Here is a 21,837-nt window from a genome sequence, read left to right as displayed (position 1 = left end):
AAAACTAAATAATCTAATCTTAAAGAACAATCCTAAACAATGAGAACTTTTGCAAAGAACAAATCATAGGAACAATCAATAATTTTATTAGAAAGAATGATTAAAAATGAAAAAACATACCAAAATTTAGGGGATGCAAGCAAAGTGGTACTTAGGGGATGATTTATTTATATAAATTCTTATATCAATAAAATAGAGAAAGAACAGATCAAAGAATTGGGCATGCACAAAAAATAAAAAGCAAATTAAAAATCCCCAATTAAGCATCAATCCTGAAAACCAAAAGTGAGATTAATAAAATTGAAAGTAAGAAAATTATTAAACTAATAAATAAAACTACTTGTTTTATGAAAAAACGAATGAGATAGATAAATCACTGGCTGATTTGATTTGAAAAAAAAGAAAACCAAATATTTAGCATCAAAAAGGAAAAGGGGATTTCATCATCAATAATGAGGAAATTAAAGCAATTATTAAGAAATATTTTGCCCAATTGTATGGCAATAAATCTGACAATCTAAGCAAAATTGATGAAAATTTATGAAAATATAAACTGCCCAGATTAACAGAAGAGGAAATAGAATACTTAAATAATCCTATTTAGAAAAAGAAATTGAACAACCATCAATAAACTGCCTAAGAAAAAGTTCCCAGGGCTAGGTGGGTTCACAAGTAAATTCCACCAAACATTTAAAGAACAATTAATTCCAATACCATAGAAACTATTTGGAAAAATAGGCAGAGTCCTACCAAATTCCTGTTATGAATTTTATGAATTTTATGGTGCTGAGACCTAAACGAGGAAGAGCTAAAGCAGAGAAAGAAAACTATAGATGAATTTCCTAAATGATTTTCAATAAAACAATTAGGTAAAATACTAGCAAAACAATTACAGCAACATATCACCAGTGTCATACATTATGACCAGATGGGGTTTATACCAGGAATGCAGGGTTGGTTCAATATTAGGAAAACTATCAGCATAACTGACCACATCGATAATAAAATCAACAAAAACCATATGATTATCTCAATCAACGCAGAAACAGCTTTTGACAAAACACAGCATTCATTCCTATTAAAAATACCAGAGAGCATAGGATAAAGGGAGCTTTCCTTAACATGATATGTAATATCTATCTCAAACCATCAACAAGCATTATATGTAATGGGGAAACACCAGCAGCCTTCCCAATAAGATCAAGGGTGAAGCAAAGATGCCCATTATCACCACCATTATTCAATATTGTATTAAAAATGTTAGCTTTAGCAATAAAAAAAGAAAATGAAATTGAAAGAATTAGAATAGGCAATGGGGAAGCAAAATTATCACTCTTTTACAGATGGTTTACTTAGAGAATCTTAGAGAATCAACTAAAAAACTACTTGAAATAATTAACAACTTGAGCAAAGTTGCATGATATAAAATAAACCCACATAAATCATTAGCATTTCTATATACTATCAACAAAGCCCAGCAGCAAGAGACAGAAAGAGAAATCCTATTTGAAATAACAGTAAACAATATAAAATACTTGGGAATCTACCTGCAAAGACAAGCCCAGGAACTATATGAACACAATTATAAAACACTTTTCATACAAATAAAGTCAGATCTAAACAACTGGAAAAACGTCAATTACTCATGGATGGGCTGAGCCAATATAATAAAAATGACAATCCTACCTAAATTAATTTACTAATTCAGTGCCATACCAATCAAACTACCAAAAACTTTTGTAAAAGTAGAAAAAAAATAATAAAATTCAACTGGAAGAACAAAAGGTCAAGAATATCAAGGGAATTAATGAAAAAAATGTAAAAGAAGGTCATCTAGCTGTAACAAATCTTAAACTATTTTATAAAGCAGCAATCATCAGAACTATCCGGTATTGGCTAAGAAATAGCGTGGTGGATCAGTGGAAAAGGTTATGTACACAAGACACAGTGATAAATGACCATAGTAATCTAGTGTTTGATGAACCCAAAGACTCCAGCTTCTGGGATAAAAACTCACTATTTGACAAAAACTGCTGGAAAACTGAAAAACAGTATGGCAGAAACTAGGTATAGACCAACATCTTACTCCATATACCAAAATAAGGTCCCATTGGGTAAATGATTTAGAAATAAAGGGTGATACTATAAGCAAATTAGGAAAGCAAGGAATAGTTTACCTGTCAGATCTATGGAAAAGAGAAGAATTTTTGACCAAACAAGAAGCAGAGATCATTATGGGAAGTAAAATGGAATTTTGATTATATTAAATTAAAAAGTTTTTGCACAAACACAACCAATGCAACAAAGATTAGAAGGAAAACAGAAAGCTGGGAAACAATTTTTACAGCATGCGTCTCTGATAAAAGGCCTCATTTGTCAAACATATAGAGAACTCAATCAAATTTATGAGAATACAAGTCATTCCCCAATTAATAAATGGTCAAAGCATATGAACAGGCAGTTTTCAGACTAAGAAATCAAAACTATCTATACTCATATGAAAAAATGCTCTAAATCACTATAGACTAGAGAAGTGCAAATTAAAACAACTCTGAGGTACCACCTCACTTCTATTACACTGGCTAATATGAAAGGAAAGGGAAATGATAAATTTTGGAGGGGATGTGGGACAATTGGGACACTAATGCATGGTTGGTGGAGTTGTGAACTGATCCAATCATTCTGGAGAGCAATTTAGAACTATGTCAAAGGGCAATTAAACTGGTCATACCCTTTGATCCAGCAATATCATTACTAGTTATGTATCATAAAGAGATCATAAAAAGGTAAAAGGACCTCCATGTACAAAACTATTTATAGCAATTATTTTTGTGGTGGCAAAGAATTGGAAATCGAGGCTATGTACATCAATTGGGAAATGGTTGAACAAGTTTTGGTGTATGAATTTGTAACAGAATACTATTTTGCTATAAGAAATGAGACTTACATAAATTGGTGCAAGGTGAAGTGAGCAGAACCAAGAGATAATTGTATACAGTAATAGCAACATTATGTGATGATCACCTATGAATAACAGCTCTTCTTACACAATACAAGATTCAAAGGACTTATGATGAAAAATGCTATCTACATCCAGGGAAAGAATTGATGTAGTCTGAATACAGACTGAAGTACACTATTTTCACTTTTTTTTCATGCTTTTTTCCCTTTCAGTCTGTTTCTTTTCTCACCATATGACTAATATAGAAAAATGTTTACATGATTGCACATATATAACCTATATCATATTGCTTACCATTATAGGGAGGGAGGGAGAAAATTTGGAACAAATTTTTAAAAAAAAGAACATTTAAAATTGTCTTTATATGTAATTGGAAAAAATAAAATACTATTAAAAAATAAAGAAAATTGCCTAACCCACCTGGTAGTAGCTACCTAGGAAGACAGTGGCATCCCTATTCCTTTTCAGTTGATTCTTTTTTTTTTGGTTAGGCAATGGGGTTAAGTAACTTGCCCAAGGTGTCTGAGGCTGGATTTGAACTCAGGTCCTTCTGAGTCCAGGGCCGGTGCTCTATCCACTGTGCCACCTAACTGTTCCCCATCCCTATCCTTTTTTAGCAGCCCTCCCAGAAACTCCCCAGCTCAGGTCACAGGAGCACAGCCTGATGAGGAACCAATACAGGCATCATGTGACCTTCCAGACCCAACCCAGAAGCACACTGGCCCATTTGGTCAAAATACCAGGTCCTAACAATAGCAAGCTCAGGTGAGTGAAGACAGCTGTACAGTGGAGTGCCTTGCTGATGACCAATACAGAGCCTACCTTCTTAATGTCATGAGGACCTTCCAGAGAGAGAGAGTAAAAGAACTACTAAGGTTCTGTAGCTCAGGAGTTATGAGTTTTCTTGGCCATATCTGTTTCCTATACATGTACATTGCTAACACTATACTTCAAGTATGTACCTACTTTTCTCCCCTTCTGCACTCTGGGTATATTTGTGGAAGCGTGTACTCCTGGTGTTTTGTAATTACTATTCTTGCTATGCCATTTGAGCAGTAAATGCCTTTGCTAAAGAACTGAGTCTACTGGCTGATTATTAAGGGAAAGCACCCAGTGGGGCTTGTGAGCTAATGATTAAGAGAAAAATCTTACTCTTCGAACCCTGAAAATAATAACAGCTATCCCTCAGGGGACCCAACTTGCCAGTGGCAACATGAGTTGGGTGAATGATTCCTGAGGATATCAGTTACAAGTAAAATATATTAACGTGGGTTTAGAATTACTATTCTGGAGGTGAACAAACAAGGAAGCAGAAGGAGTCAGCAGCTGAGCTAAAACAGGTATGGATTTTCAAATTACACCCAGCTTTTCGTTAGTCTTACCAGCCTAATGATAGAGAACGTTTACTCTGGAGCTGAAACTTCATGACAGTTTTCAGAAAGGCACTTTTGAAGCAGTACAGAAAAGGAGCTGAATTGACAGCAATGATGGAATCTTCTTTTTCCTGAGAAATCATGCCTGCAGGATATTTCAAGGGGCCAATTCAAGATACTCATTAGATTAGAGGGGTAAGCTGACACAACTTCCTGAAGCTAATCTATTGTTTTTTTAGGAATATCCCAAGATAAGACACATTTGCTTCATAATTCATTAACTGCATACTTTGCGAGTTGCTTTTCTTTTTTCTTTAGTTAACAGTAGCGTCTTTTTGTCTCAGGTGAGTCACGAAGAGGTGACTGGTAAAGAACGTGGCCAGGAAAGCAGAAGTGGAGTACTTTTGAAACCACGCAAGATGCAGTGACAGGGATAGAGGGAAAGGGATGCCGTTCTAATAGCTCTAGTGCATGGATCTGTTAGATAATAGTTAAGAAAACCTTAAATAGGACTGAGTGTGATGTTTGGCTAGTGATAAGTCCTGCCCCTCTCTTCTTGGCTGCGAGCTTATCTAAAGCTCAAAGCTAGGAAGAAAAGCTATCATATTACTGAATTAGGATTAAAAAATACTTCTGTCTTATGTCTATTGAAATCTCATGAACATGGAGAGCTGGGAAGAATATTTGTGATCATATACTCCAAACATTTTATTTTACTTAAGAGGAAACTGAAACCCAGAGGGGTTAATCGAACCATGTCATAGGAGGAGAAGGAATGCTCAAACTGGGGAAGAGGAAGCCCTTGTAGAGGAGATGGCACTTTAGCTGAGATGTGAAGGAAGCTTGGGGCTGTAAAAGGTAAAAGTCAGAAAGAAGAGTATTCTAGTTACGTGGTACATGGCCTGTTCACATGCAATTTATAGAGCAGGTGTGTTCTTAACCTATTTTCTGCCATGGATCTTTTAGGCAGTCTGCTGAAGCCTATGAATCCCTTCTCAAAATGTTTTTAAATACACAAAATTAAATATATAAAATTACAAAGAAGACCTATTGTATTGAAATATAATTATAAAAATATTTTTTGGGAGGGAGGCAGTTGGGGTTAAGTGACTTGCCCAGGGTCACACAGCTAGTGAGTATCATGTGTCTGAGGCCAGATTTGAACTCAGGTCCTCCTGACTCCAGGGCCGGTGCTCTATCCACTGCACCACCTAGCTGCCCCTAAAAATATTTTTTAAAACATGAAAAATTCAGAGATTTCAGGTTAAGAATCCCTGATTTGGAAGGTACTGTGTGGGGAAGAGAAAGTAGACCATTTTGGCTGGAACATCATGAGAGAGAGTGATATAAAACGAGCGGGGTATGGTAGACTAGAAACACATGTTTCTAAAGGTCTTTAAATGAGCAAGAGAGCAAAGACAAATATTTTCTGTTAGTATTTCTCTGAAACAATGGTAAAGCTAATTTATTTTACTTTGGGTTGAGGTTATTTATGTCTCTTAATACATGATCAGCTTAGCATTTTGTAGTAATATGAAGAATTCAATAAAAATTTTTAATATTAAAGTTTATGATTTTATAATAAAATAATTAGGAAAAGATTTTTTTTACCTTGTCTCCTTCAGAAAAAGTTATTCCATCCAGAGCTCTTTTCCATGTGATTTCAGGAATGGGTTCTCCTTCTGCCTCACATACAAGTGTTATCTGACTATTCTCAAATGTAGTTTCATTTTTAAGTTCTATTATGTGAGGCTGTACTGTAAAAACAAAATGTATGTATGTACTTCAATAAACTCATCCTAGCACTTTAAAAATATTTTAAACTGTTTAAAACACACTCAACATAATCCATGAACTTATCTTTATGATGGTTGAATTATTTAGTCATATTATATGAAAAACATAAAATACTAATAGATTTAACTTACTTTCTGAAAATAATGATGTTCTGATATTTAAAAGATATTATGGTTGCCATAGATACAATTATACTTCTGCCACATTTAATACTTGCTTCCATAATTGTGCCAATACTTATTTTATGATTCATCCAAAGGTTTAATAATTTAAAATTACAAAGGTTTAATAATTTAAAATTAATCTGATCTTATCATATTTCTTTTCATGATATTTTCTATTCTAAATGTCAAATAATAGATTAAAAGTTGTATTCTACATATAGCAGTCAAATAAATGTTAAAACTTCAAAACAACTTCACCTAAGAGGAAAATATTGAATGGATTTTTCCTGATCTCAAATACAGAAAATAGTTATCATCTAGACAAACATTGACAATTTCATTAACCACAGTTTGCTCTTCTTAAAAATCAGTTGGCAATATGAATTATATGTTGGTTTTTTCCTAGAACTTATGTATTTTTCAGTATTTTCTTAAGTGAAGCAAACACCACAACAATGTAGTAAAGTCTTCATCTTTATAAGGATTTATGTTTTAAATTCCTCAAAAACTTTGTCTGAGTCCTGAAAAAAATGGTTTGACGATTTAGACGTAGTAATTAATTTTTAAAAAGGACACTTACTATTCATGGAATATCTAGCCAATGGCTGGCATTACAAAAAAATAAGAAATATATATATAATTTTAATAGTTTTCACGTCACTAATATTTTGTAGTATTCGATAAATTCCTTATGTACTTTCATTTGTATATATTGATGAATTATATTTTATCTATATAGTATAATAATCACATAAAAGACATGAAAATATGTAAATCTTTTCAAAGTAGTAAGAGAATGTACATTACAGTTAGCAATTGACTCTATAAGCCAAGAGAATCCAGATTAAAATGGAATTGACTTTGCTGACAATATTTCCAATACAATGATTTACCAAATTTATGTTATGCAGCATGTTAAGCACTTCACAATCATTATATCATCTGGTCCTCCCCAAAACCCCAGGGGTAAGTACTATTTTCATCCACTTTACAGATTAGTAAACTAAGGTAAACAGATGTGAGATAACTTACTTAAGGTCACACAGTTAATACATTTCTGAGACCGGATTTTGAATCAGGTTTTTCCTGATTCATGCATTTTCCAGCATATTATTTTAATGTCAAGTAGCAAATGTAATTTGCATTAAATTCTGATTTACCACAATTATCATGATAGAAGAACACATTTAGACCACACTGTGATTTAGTTTCAGGGCAGATTTCAACCAAATCAAATCTGGATTTTATAACCACCAATGGTAACAATTAAAATCTCAAAAATTTCTGGCAGCACTTAGAAACTGAGAGCTCACTTATCAATTAGCTCATTTTCGAAGACATGTAGTGGCACTCTCAGCTCCCTGTAACCTTTTATCTGTTTCCTTTTAAATCACCCAAAGAGTGGGATCAAATTCCTTTTGTGTTCATAACTCAGTCTCCATTCTGTCAACTATCCCTGAGTTTTAACCATGCAAGAGAGATAGGGAGAGGCTCCAAATGGCAGCTTCAATCCTGGGAATTTCATGCTGCAATTTTATTACTATAATTTCCATATCATAAAGGATAAATACATAACATTTCTGATATCCTTCTTACTTCAAGAGATCAAAAAACTTCCTTCTCCTAGTTGCTTCAACTTTTACATTATTGCATAGTCTATTACAACTCAGGAGACTTAGTTACTAATTTACTCAAGCATTTACTTCAAAGTAGCTTAAATTCTGTCTATTCTCTAGTAGGTAAAAATCACCTCTTTAATCAGAAAAATGCATTTATCACCTCCAATAAGGGGACAGAGGTTTGTGCTGTTTGTTCTTAATCAGAGCAGCAAACCTCTAAAACTCCATGAAGATGTTTTTAGCAGGTAGAAAAACCTTTAAACCACAACATAAAATTAACACTAAGATATCACATTTCAGTTACAAATCTCAATTTCTAATACATTTATAATGCCACCTCACAAATTTTTTCCCCTTAAGTTGGGTCCAGAGGTGGTGGCACCCAGAGGTCAAAGAGGTCTGTGACAGAACACAAGGCAGGAAACCTGCAGTAGGGTGTCCCTTCTATTGAGACCCAGGAGAGCATCTAAGTTCTCCCAGCCCTAGTTAACAGTTTACAAATGCCTGGTATATTCAAATGTCAATTAAGTTCTATTATATCATTCATAGAAGTAACACACAGCATTTTTCCATATTAAGTTTTACTTACTTTTTAGTTGTTCCCTAATTTACAGAAATTTTTCCTTTTTGTAAACTAGGAAAGAGTTAATAATAGGTAGTTCCTAAATGACATGGCTATTCATATTACCAAATACAACCTATTTTTTTCCCCTTCACTTTGTGGTGATCATAATGGTCCAAACCCTTTACTATTCTATTAGGATCTTTCCCCCTCACCTTAGGGTTCTATAACTTGCATATCAAGACCTGAGTCCTATGACCCCTAATCATTAATCAGCTGTAGTACTCCTCAGCTGGGCTGGCTAAATTTCTGGTGCCACTTTCTGCCTGAGGACCACCTGACCCAACCAGGTGGTATTTCTTCCCTAGCTATTTCTGGTCATGAGTATGTGCTGAATAAAATCTCTTGCTTCACTACCATCTCGATAGTTCTTACGGCTTCCTAAGAGCCTCATGGAAATTCAGAGACAGTAGGGGAGTGTAATACAGTGAGGCGGCAGTCTAAGGTGTTTTGGTGGTGGTTGTTATTGTTTTAAGCAGAGATGCCAAAAATAGGGCCTCCAATCTCCCTAGCTCAACCAGATTACAATGTAATTGGGAAATATTTAACAAAATTAAAATACAAAAAAGCACAGATAACATTAATTTTAAAAATAAGTCAGCATGTGGCTTCAGGGATCCTTATGGATAGCCTCTATTTCTACTTGAGTTTGACATTTTTAAACGAAATTTGTTACTATCATAATGTTAGAAGATACTGTTAATGATTTGTATTTACATGATGTCAGATTGATTTTGAGGCTCCAAATAAGACTACTCTTAGGCCATTCATGCTTTGGTAAGTGAAATGGAAGAGCTGGCTATATTTTAGTCATATCAGGATAGAAGTTTCATAGCTCTGCAGTCAAGAATTCATGCCTCCAAAAGGGCTCTTAAATGATACCTTAATAAACACAAACTCTCCCATATTCAAAAAGAAGTATAAAACTGTCTTCCAAAGACAATTATAAATGATTTGGAGGTCATCTTTTCCTTTGGAATTTTCTCCTCTCTAAAGTGCTTTCCAATCCTTAAGGCACTATAAACAGGGGAGTCAGTTATACGACCAGTCATATAATTGATAGATGACTATAATTCAGTCGATCATGCAGACTGAAGACTTGAGACACAGGCACAATTCCCCTGTTCATACAGCTCGTAATTCATTTTTCCCACTGCCAAACTCCTGCTTAGAGTTTGGCAATTCCAATTTCAATCAGCTATAAAATTCCAATCAGTCATTTTGCTACTTCTTAGCACCTCTAAAAGAAAGTTGGCCAGGGAAAAAGGATGAAAAAAATTTAAATCATTGTCTTTATTTTCTTCATAATATCTGTAGTAGAAACGTAGGTATGAAAGGTGGTTGATGCTCCCTGTTAAAATATAGTTTAGGAGCATTAGATATCTATCATTATTAGAACAATTTACTTCTCAGTAGAAGGGCCTGTCCCATTATTGAAATACTCATATTTTGAAATGTTTCTTACTTTTATAAGATGTTTCAAGTGTGAAGGCCTGGCAAAACCATTGTTTTCTTTTTACTCTACAATCCTAATAGTTTTAGTATTGTAGCTGTATTACTATTATTTATTTATTGTAAACATGAATTGAGGCATATCTGGGGGTGGGGAGAATCAATTTTCTTTATAAATGTTACTGTAGGGATAAAATTCCCTTTTCCCTTTTTAGGTTTTTAAAGATATAAAAAATAGTTATGAGTATTAGAAGTGTGTTAGTTAAACTATGGGAAATAGTGGCCTGGAGAATTCTTACCATGAATAGAATTATTTTTGTAGAAAAGTAAGAACTCCAAAGGGATTTACAGTAGAGGGCAATCACTTGGCTACTTGCCTTAAGAAACAAAAATCTAATCACTCCAAAGTCATGAGAAATCAATGAGCCCTTAGTTTGAAAATATCCAAGTAAGCTTGGATCTTATTTCCTGGGAATTATCTTCAAGTATATAGATTTATCATTTTCAACTCTCTCTAAAAAACTAGGACCCATAATTTCGTCAGTATAGAGAAATGGCAAGCAGGTTCCTTCTACCAATACAGATCTGCATCCTTCAATTTTGAGTGATAGAGAGTTGCGTGGGAGCACTGAGAGATTAAATGACTTGTCTAGGGTCAAACAGCTGGTACGTATCAGAAGCAGGTCTGGAACCCAGCCTTTTCTACGTCTGAGGCAACACTGAGTCATTTTAAACTTAATTACCAAAAAGTATTTTTTAAAAATATTAAAGTATGTTTGAAAAAACTGTTTTGATAAAGCTATCCCAAGGAACCCTCTATTTCATGCCTATTTATTCTCTTCTCTCTGCTTAGTTTTTAAGCATTTTACAATACTTTAACAAAATAAGTGGGTAACCTACAAATTCAAAGCAACATATATAGTATTTATGGTGTATTTAAAAGAAATGATGAGATTATAATGTGAAAGTTGAGTATCCTTCAGTACACAAAATGTTTTAAAACTTTGTTACATATGCCAAGGTGGTTCTACTCATGCTAAAAATTCTTTAGGTCACCATCCCTATAATTAAACCATATACATAATTACTCTCAATTGGTCATTGTTATTTTTACCTTTAGGAAGGGGGTGTAACAGTTATAAATAAATGATCAATACTTACTAACCGTAGTTTTTCTTGATTAATGCCTATAGCAGTAAATAGAAATAAAGTTCATTCCCATACATACATTTTTTTTTGGAAAGCATTTTTAATCTATTGTATTGTTATCTAAATGTAGGTAGGTTATAAAGCAATCAGTTAATACTTACCAAAGACTTGTAGGAATGACTGCTTTTCATCTTTTCCTGCTATGTTTGTGGCTCTGCAGACATAAGGACCCCCATCACTGTTCATGATGTTCCTGACAGTTAGTTCAGTATTGTTTTTTTTCAATGTATATTTTTCATTGTCTTCAATAAGCTTGTCATTCCTGAAAGAGACAGAGACAGAAAAAGAGGGATGTAGAGAGACAGAGAGAGAGAGAGTGGGAAGGAAAGAAGTAACGAGGGGAAGAGAAAAAGAAAGAGTGAGAGAAAGAGAGAGAGAGAGAGCTTACTTTTTATACAGCTTACTTCATAATTTCAGGAAACTTTACATAAATTCCTATAGAAATAAATATGCCACAGTTACTAATATTGACAGATCTGGTCATACTGCTATCAAAAATTAGTTTTAGATGAACAATTAAAGCTCATTTTGGGATACTGGGGTTCTACTTGAAAATTTTTTTCATAAAAATACAGCATTAGGTTTGAATAACTAGAAAAATTACATTACTAATAACTCTAAAAATTTCAAACATTAAACTTTGTTTATACTTATACTATTTGTTTTTCTTTGATAAAGGAGCACTTTGTCTCCATTTTTGCTCAAGTTGGACAAAAGGAGGAAAACAATGGACAAAAAAATACATTGATTAAGTACTTCCTAAATGTCAAGTGCTGTGCCAGGTGCTGGGGATATAAATATAAAAGTAAGACAATCTCTACCCTGAGATAAAGATAGGAGGAGTTGAGGCAATGCATGATAACCCAGGCAGAAAAAGGATATAATAAGGATGGGATACTTCACAAATTATTCAGACATCTGTTAAAACAGATGAAGCTCTCTCCATGTTAAGACAAAAACAGCTAATTAATTATTGGACTTCTTGAATGATAATCAAATAAAATAATAGCTATAAAGTGCTTTGAAAATTTTAACACATTTATGTTATATTTATTATTTATTAAATAGAATTACTTATTTATAATATAAATATGTTATGTCTAATATATAAATATAACACAATTTATTTATTAAAATGTTACATTTATTTTTATAAAATGTTACTATCATAGAAGCACTGGTTGGCATAACAGAATGCTCACTTTATGGTGAAGACCTGTATTCAAATCTTGCCTCAGTTACTTACCAGCTATGTGACCCTGGACAAGTCACTTAAGCTTTGTCTGCCTCAGTTTCATTATTTATAAAATAGAGATTTTGTGAGTGATGAAATGAAATAATATGTTGTTATATAAATTTTAGCTATTATTATCCTTTCATACTTTACAAGGTGGAAGAAATGATGAGAGCTGGTATTCTGAACCTAATCCCGACTAATGAGAAAAAACTGATTTTAGAGGTAGAAATATTGACCATTTTAGCAGAAAGCAGTCATTCTTTCTTAGACACTGCTATAGAGAAGAAAGTCAGTCGGATGTGTCCTACGTTTGAGAGAGAACAGATTTTTAAAAGTTGAGAGAAAAGATGGGTAGAATCCTATGGCTTAAAATTTCATCAGCAAAGGTAGTTTAAGGAGAAATGGGTTTCTCAAGAATGAAATTTTGAAGATTCAAACAGAAATAATTCCACTGAAATGGAAAAAGAGACTAATGATATTAAATGGGTACATGGGCCATTCATAGCTCAACAAAAGTTTTTAAAGGATATATATGTTAAAAGAGAGAAATAAAATGTAAGAACTAGTGATCTGAGTCTGGATTTGATAAAGAAAGGTGGGGCAGAGAGTAGAATTAGATCACTTCCATTATACATTACTAATAAAGAGGGCATCAAGGGACAAAGAAAGGAAAAATTGCAAGAGCATACGGTGAAAGGAAAACATAATTGACAATCATATCCATGAATGTAAACGGGACAAACTGACTTCCAAAACAGAAGAGGGTAGCAAATGGACTAGAATACAGATTCCAACCGTATGTTGTTTATAAGAAACACACTTGACACATAAAATTTTTATGGAATTAAAATGAGAGAAATTTACAGATCAGAATTTATTCCACTGAATTTAAAAAAAGCAGGCACAGCAATCATGAGAATAGACAGGACAACAATAAAAATATATAAGGTTAAAAGGGATAAGCTGAGAAACTACACTATATTCAAATGTAGCATGGACATTAAAATAATATCAATACTTAATATACACGCACCAAATGGTATAACCCTGACGTACCTAAAAGAATAGCTAACTGAATGACAAGGAGAAATAGAGAATAAAATTTTGATATTTGGGGACTTCTGTGCTTCATTCACAACTGCACAAATCTAACAACAGGATAAACAAGAAAGAAGTTAAATACCTGAATAGAATTTTACAGAAGTTAAATATAATAAAATTCTTTCTACTACAGAACTGCAATTAAAAAGACCATACATATTTTTCAGCTTTAATGACATCTTCACAAAAACTGACCATGTGGTCACAACTTATAAATAGGCAGAAAAGCAAAAATATTAAACAAAACTTTAAGTGATCACAAGGCAATTAAAATTATAATCAACAAAGTCTTTGAAGAAAGGATTTGAATTTAAATGAAGACTAAGTAATACAATCCCTGAAAATGTAGAAGTCAAAGAACAAATCATATAAACATTAAAAAAGATGATAACAATGACACAGCATTACAAAACTTTTGGGACGCAACCAAAACAGTACCTTTTGGAAATTATGTTTCTGTAAACAAATTCATCCAAAAAAGTTTAATGAACTGGACATGTAACTAAGAATCCCCTCAGAAAATCATAGTGATAATAATGATGAGAAAACAAAAATTAACACAAAATAGAAACTCTGAAGATCAGTGAAGATATTTTTAAAAAGCTACTAAGTTGTTAAACAAAAATAGGAGCTTAAAATGCTAATAAAATAGTCAAGCCATTAACTAATTTGATAAAAAAGAGGAAAAATAAAAATAAAAAGTAAAAAAATTCATAATAAAGAGTAAATAAAATAAATTATTAAAAACTTTTTTGCCCAATTATGTGCCAACAAAAATTATTTCTTGGAAAAAAATTGATGAAAAAATCATCTTAAAAAAAGATGAATATTTTAAAAAGTACATAAAATGCACTGATTAATAGAACAACAGGAATTTAAATGATTCGATCTCAGAAAAAAGAAAATAAATGAGTCATTTATAAATTAGTGGGGGTTGGGAAAAAGACTCAGATGGATTTACAGGTGAATTCTGGCAAGCACTGAAAAAAAATTAACTTCAAAATTCCATAAACTATTTCCAAAAATAGAGAATGAAAACATCTTATGCAACTCCTTCCATCAGATATACCTGGATCTGCTAATCAAACAACAGGGAGATAAAAAAGACAAAGAAAATCATAAAAACTCTATTGAAAACCAACTAAAATAGCAAATAAAATATTAGCAATAAAGCTACAGGAACATATTCAAAGGACTGTATACTAATAACAGGTTGAATTTAGAGCAGGAGTCCAGCGTTGGGTTAACATGTAATCATATGCTAGATCAATCACAAAATAAAGAATCATATAATTTTACTTACAGATACAGAAAAATCTTTAGATAAAAAAACCCCACTAATTTATATTCCAAAAGACTAAAAACATAGGAATGAATATGTGTACCAATCCTTAATAATTTAAAGAGTATATCTAAATCCAAGAACAGGAAGTATCTGTAGTAGAAAAATACCAGAATATTTTCCAGTTAGATCAGAAGAAAATCAGAGGTGTCCACTGTCACCACTATTTATTTAATATAGTACTCAAAATGCTAGCTATTGCAGTAATACAATATAAAGAAATTGAAAGAACTAATAGGCAAAAAAGGAGCAATATCATATTTATCCAAGATATGATGGTTTACTTAGAGAAGACAAGAGATTCAAGTAAAAAAATAACTGAAACAGTTAATAACATCAAAGAAATAGGAAAAAAAATAAATCCACTAAATCACCAATATATTAGTAACAAAATATACTACATAGCATAAAATATGGTATATATAACTAACAAAACTCAAAGGGAACAGATAGAAAAAGAAATAGGATTCAAAATAACTGAATTTAAAGAATACTTGGAAGTTCACTGCAAGATACAGAACTTAAAGGAATACAATTACAAAACACTTCACAGGAATAAAAGAAGGCTTAAAAAATTGGAGAAGTATTTAAATTTATTGTTAGGTTATGATAACATGATAATAGTAATATTATCTAAATTAATATAGAGATTTATAGCCCTGCTAATCAAACTACTAAGAGATTATAGAAACAGATAAACTATATCTCTAAATGTTTACATCAATAAAAGAGAGAAAAAGCAGATCAATGAATTGGCTATGCAATGAAAAAAAAACTAGAAAAAGGAAAAATTTTAAATGCCATTTAAAAATCAAAACAGAAATCCTGAAATCAAAGGAGAGATTAATAACATTGCAAACAAAGAAACCACTGAATATTAAACAAAGTAGGAGCTGGTTTTATGACAAAACCAACAAAACAGATAAACCACTAGTTAATTTGATTAAAAAGAAAGTAAAACCAAATTACCAATATCAAAAAATGAAAAGAGTAAAAACACAGCCAATGATGATTAAATTAAAGCAATTATTAGAAAATATTTTGTCCAATTATATGGCAATAAAACTGACAATCTAAGTGAAATTGATGAATATTCACAAAGAATATAGATTGCCCAGATTAACAGAAGAAACAGAATACCTAAATACTTAAAAAAAGAAATTGAAAAAAACATAAATCGTGTCCTAAGCAAAAATTCCCAGGACCTGATGGACTTACAAGTGAATTCTACCAAACATTTAAGGAACATTTAATTCTAATACTATATAATGATTTTTAAAAATAGGTAAGAAGTCCTACCAAATTCTTTCTATGACACAAACATGTGTTCGATATCTAAGATAGGAAAAGCTAAAACAAAGAGAGAATACTATAGACCAATGTCCATAATGAATATTGATGCAAAATTTTAAAATAAAATACTAGTAAGGAGATTACAATAATATCTCACAAAGATTATGTGCTATGACCAGGAATGCACGGCTGGTTCAGTATTAGGAAAATTATAAGCATATCTGGTCATATTACCAATAAAAAAACAACAAAAATCATGTGACTATATCAATACATCCAGAAAAGGCTTTTATAAGATACAACACTCATTCCTATTAAAAATGCTAGAAATGGAGTGTTTTTTTTCTTTTTTTGAGCCAATGGCACTTTATTAAAGGGTCCATGGTTACCTCTAAAGAAGTGGACCTCAGATCTTCCTCATGGTCTGAGATGCCCCCTCCTTCCAGAGCCCTATTTTTATAGGGTTAGATATCTAAACATTCAAGAACAAATTTATCAGATATAGAATAATTCCATTGGTTGAGATATGATGCATAAGCAAAAATAAGCAAAATCATTTATCAGCAAAGTCACAGGTTGGTCAAGGCAAGAAATATTTCCACTGAGTAGGTGGTCATAAGGTGGATGAAGCAGAGGGCACCGCCACTGACTAGGTAATAAAATGGTCATAAATGAACACCTGATCCTAATAGACAAGAGAGAATGATCAGAAGGCACAAAAATAATTTTGGGGGCTTTCTATATATTTGAGTCACCTCTGCCACACTGGGCTTGGTCACCATGACAAGGAAAAACAAGGGTAGAGGAGGGCCTCTAGCAAGCTTCCTATGATTATGCAAGTGATCTTACCATCTGCAGCTCACAGTTCTGAGGCCAAAGATACAGAACCTATAATCATATCAAATTGATTGATACTGACTGGAATAGAGTAGGGGTCTTCAATGAATTAGCTTCTTTACCATTTCACAGTTCCACCAACAATGCATTAGTGTGCTTATCTTTCTATAACCCCTCTAACACTGACTATTGCCATTTTGGAAGTCATTTTTGCCAATTTGCGGGATGTAGGTAAAACTTCAAGGTTGTTTTGATTTTCTTTTCTCTTATTATTAGTGATTTGAAGCATCCATTCATGTGATTGTAAATACTCGGCGATTTCTCTGAAAACTATTTATTTATATCCCTTGAGCATTTACCTATTTAGGAATGACTGTTACATATGCACTCACATATGTAAATAATATAATACAATATAATAATATAGTAAATACACTAATATGTGTGTATTTGTTTATTAATTGTTTCTGTATCTTGGATACCAAACCCTATTAGAGAAATTTAATACAAAGACTTTTTACCACTGGACAACTTTCTTTTTATCTTAGGTGCATTAATTTTGTCTTTACAGAAGCTTTTTACTTTCAAATAATCAAATTTATCTATTTTATTTTTGGCAATTACCTTTAATTCTTGTTTGATTAAGAATACATCTCTTACCCATAGCTCTGAGAAGTACATATCATGTTTCTCTTCTAATGTTTTTTAATATTAAGATTGTATATCCATTTAGAATGTATTGCGGATGGTGTAAAGTGTTGGTCTGAGTCTAATTTTTAGCAGACTGCTTTCCAGTTTTCCCAGAAGTTTTTTATAAAATGGGGAGGTTTTTCCCCTAAGTAATTTATATTTTCCATCTTATCCAACAATATGTTACTAAGTCCTGTTGTTTCCGAATCTCTCTTGTCTAATCTATTCTTTAACCATTACCAGATGGTTTTGATGACTGTTGCTTTACAGTATAGTTTGAGGTCTGGTAGTGCTATTCCTTCTTCCTTCTTTAATCATTTCCCTTGATATTCTAGATCTTTTGTTTTTCCAAATAAATTTGGTTATTATTTTATCAAGTTCTGTAAAATACTCCCTTGGTAATTTGATTGGTTTAGCAAAAAATATGAATTAATTTTGGTAATACTGTCATTTTTATTGTATTGCAAAGCCTAACCATGATCATTGAATACTCCTATGAATTGGACTATGAAAAAATGATTTTACTAACCACCTTGATTTTCTGAGCTTCCCTACTATCCAGAGGAGGCCAGACTCACCTGAGAATCAGAATCAGCCAATCAGGAAGCAGACTGAGCATCCCTTAAGGTTGACATATCAGAGATCCTTTGCACTGATTGCTTGTTGAACCTGGAAATCCCTCTGCTGTGCTGGTGACCACAGAACTGACTTAAGCTGGTTCATACCAACTCTAACGGGCAGAACTAGCACAAGCATCCTAATTTGGGGACTTTTCCAGCCTGATGCTCTTCCTTTTTCCGTGTAGGCATCTCATGATCTCTGTGAAATGGCCCCTTCATGGGAAACAGAAACTGAACCCAAGGGATGGTGGCAGTACCTGATTAAGGTATAACATAGTGGGGAAATTCAAACCCCAGGCGGCAGTACCTGATTGGGCAATGACATGGTCATTCCCACCCAGCTTTGCAGTTTCTCTTTGTCTTAATAATCTGTGAAGCCTAACCCCAAAACAACTCAGTTCTGACTGCAGCTACGCATGCATGCCTGCCACTCTGAAAGAAAATAAACATGGCATGCAACCTAATTCTGTCTGTCTTTGTTAGACCAAACTCTGGAGATTGACACTATTTGGTTTTTTTTTTTTGCTTTTTTTTTTTGGTGAGGCAATTGGGGTTAAGTGACTTGCCCTGGGTCACACAGCTAGTGAGTGTTATGTGACTGAGGCTGGATTTGAACTCAGGTTCTCCTGACTCCAAGGCCAGAGCTCTATCCACTGTGCCACCTAGCTGCCCCACTATTTGTTATTTCTTTAAGACATGCTTTGTAATTGAATCTGTACAAATCTTTTGTGTTTTGCTAGGTCAACCCCCAAATATTTTATATATTTTGTTATTATTTGGAATGGGATTTCCCTTTCTGTAATAGCATTTTTGTTTTGTTATTATTACATAGAAATGCTATTGATTATTTAAGATTTATTTTGTAGCCTGTAACTATGCTGAAGCTGTTGTCTCAATTAGTATCTTTGCCAGTTCTCTAAGATGTTCCAAATAAATCATCCTATCATTAGCAAACAGTTTTATTTTCTCTTTTCCTATCTTATTCCTTTAATTTCTTTCTCTTGTCTTATTGCTGTTGCTAGTGAGAGAAATTAATATTATACCATTATATTAATAACTAATTATTAATTTATAATCCATCCTTTTCCTATTTCTGTTAAGACCCAATTTCTGAGAAGGTCAGTCAGTCCCTGAAGGGCAGAGCTGAGTGATGAGATTACTCCTAGCTCTGGAAGTCACTAGATCCTAAACTAGCTTGGGCAGAACCATACCCAACTGGGAAACCTAATTTCTATTTAGAGTACAAACAGAATCCAGTCTGGGTAAGCCTTTGCTTACTGGAGGAAACCCCTGTCCTTAATTCCCTCCATTAGAGTTTAGGACAACCCCAGCTGTTGCAGAAAGTACATAATCCAGGAGAGTGACTTAAATGAAATTGTTCAATCAAATCTGGTTTGTTGTGACAATAAATCCACATACAGTGCATTGCTAGCAATGGAAAATAAGCCACTTGGGAATGGTGGCCTTAAGCTGCATTGCTGCAGGCAGCCTTAAACTTGCCAGCAAATTGGTTCCTAGGCTGATCTTTAGCAGAGCTAAACATTATGTCTGTGTCTCTGCCAATGACCTTATTAATTTTACAGTTTATGGTGACAATAAGCAGTGAGCCTGGATTTGCCTGGAGTTCCTTCACAAAAGACTGCTTACAGTCAGAGTCAGCCATTCTCAAACACTGTCTTCCACCGGACAGATGGTCATGGGACCAACCTTTGATCCTGGCAAAGGGGGACAAAGAGAAAGAAAGGCCTGACAGGCTCTGTGGGTGGCATAAGGTACATTCCACAGAGGAGGGAGGCTTTGATAACATTACAGAACAGAAGGCTTCCATCAGTGCAATCCAGATATATGCTAATTACAGGCACAGAGTCTTTCATTTGCTGGCAAACTATTCCTGGGCTGGTTATCAGGTAGAAACAATGTCCCCTCTTCTCGCAGCAAAGCATGTACAGATACCCAACTGAGTACTGGTCTATCTGCCTCTTCCTGAAGCACTTGGGAGTGATCCCCAGTGCCTACTGAGGTTGTTTACTCACATTCACCTCCTAGTAGTGTATGCCAGAAGCAAATGCCTGCTGACCAAAGACAAAACAAAGAAAATTTTCACGGCAGTTAGACTGATCTGGACAGTCACCTCCACGTCTTACACTTCAAATCGTCAGATGAAATGATACAGTCACTGGCTGTTGTAGGATCCATAGTGATATTCACTCTGAATTTCTTTAGCAAGCCCTTCATTCCAGGGACAGGATATTCTCTTAACTCTGAGGTGAAAGACTTGGGCCTTTCAGAAAGCAGTGACTCACTCGTTTGCAACAGCTCTTTGCCTTCATCCTTCTTTGAAGAGCTAAGTTTCTTCCATTCCTTGATCTTGTTTCTCAAAAGAGACACAGTGTCCCGGAGTTTCTCCCTGCAGTTCTGAATGGCCTCTTCAATGGGGAAAAAGGTGTGGGCTGCATGCTCCTGAGCGTGAGTACAGGCTATACAGAGGGAGGTCTGGTCCTCCTTACAGAAGAGCTTGGGGACCTGCTGGTGCTTCTGACAGTGCCTTTGTCCCACACGGCTCTGCAAGTTCTGGGGGTCGAGCTCCTTGCAGACAGCGGAAAGCTTTGATAGGAGCACATTGAGGACAGGGAAGTTCTGGGACTTTCCTGCATTCAGGGCAAGTGAAATGCGTGATCCTATCTTCCTTGTTTCCGGTCGGACAAACCTGGCCAAAGTTGTGCCCACCATTGAAGGCGACAGGCTTTGAGAAGAATTTCACACAGATGTTGCAGGCAGTCTCCTGTTGAAGACTTTATGCCAGTGTGACAGCATCCATTTTCCTAATATTGAGGGAAGCCTGGTCTCAGCCATGTGTGTGACAACAGGCAAGGACCCTGCTCTGAGCCCTTTTCTTGAGGGTTTTCTTCAGCCCGGATCCCTGACTTAGAGCCAAGCACTGTCCTCAGGCAGTGGCTCCTTCCTCTGTGGATCTCAAAAGTCCTCCACGGCTTCTGGTTTGCAGCAACACTTGAAATTCGGAAGCTCAAAATGTCTCCTTTTGGAGCATTTCTTAAAATAAGTAGTATCTATCTAAAACCAAAAGCAAGCATCTGAAATGGGGATAAACTAGAAGCCTTCCCAACATGATCAAGAGTGAAGCGAGGTGTCCATTATCACCATTATACTTCAACATTTTTCCAGAAATGCTAGCTATAGCAATAAGACAAGAAAAAGAAATTGAAGGAATAAAAATAGGTAATAAGGAAACAAAACTATCAGTCTTTGCAGATGATATGATGACATACTTAGAGAACCTGAGAATTAACTAAAAAAAGATGAAAAAAATTAGCAACTTTGGCAAAGTTACAGGGTGTAAAGTAAAATTTCATAAATCTTTAGATTTTTATATATTACCAAAAAAAACCTGGCAAAAGAGATAGAAAGAGAAATTCTATCTAAAATAACTGCAGAGAGAATAAAATACTTGAGAGTCTCTCTGCACACAGGAATTTTTTAATACAATTCTAAAGCACTTTT

At 34.0% G+C, this 21,837-nt stretch overlaps 1 protein-coding gene across 1 annotated transcript in view; it reads right to left on the bottom strand.

Moving 5' to 3' along the window:
* The window catches only part of NCAM2 (neural cell adhesion molecule 2), a 251,181-nt gene that overhangs the window by 156,178 nt on the left and 73,166 nt on the right, over positions 1 to 21,837 (bottom strand). Inside the window, exons 7-8 of the mRNA XM_027875469.1 lie at positions 11,300 to 11,460; positions 5,947 to 6,092 (exon numbers count right to left, since the gene is read on the bottom strand). Coding sequence (XP_027731270.1) covers positions 5,947 to 6,092; positions 11,300 to 11,460 — 307 coding nt within the window. The remainder of the gene's footprint in view (positions 1 to 5,946; positions 6,093 to 11,299; positions 11,461 to 21,837) is intronic.

This window comes from Vombatus ursinus, unplaced genomic scaffold (assembly GCF_900497805.2).
Source record: "Vombatus ursinus unplaced genomic scaffold, bare-nosed wombat genome assembly UNPS02014809.1, whole genome shotgun sequence".
Lineage (NCBI taxonomy): Eukaryota > Metazoa > Chordata > Mammalia > Diprotodontia > Vombatidae > Vombatus > Vombatus ursinus.
The sequence above is the reverse complement of the archived record's forward strand: the minus strand, read 5'-3'. Positions and strand labels throughout refer to the sequence as shown.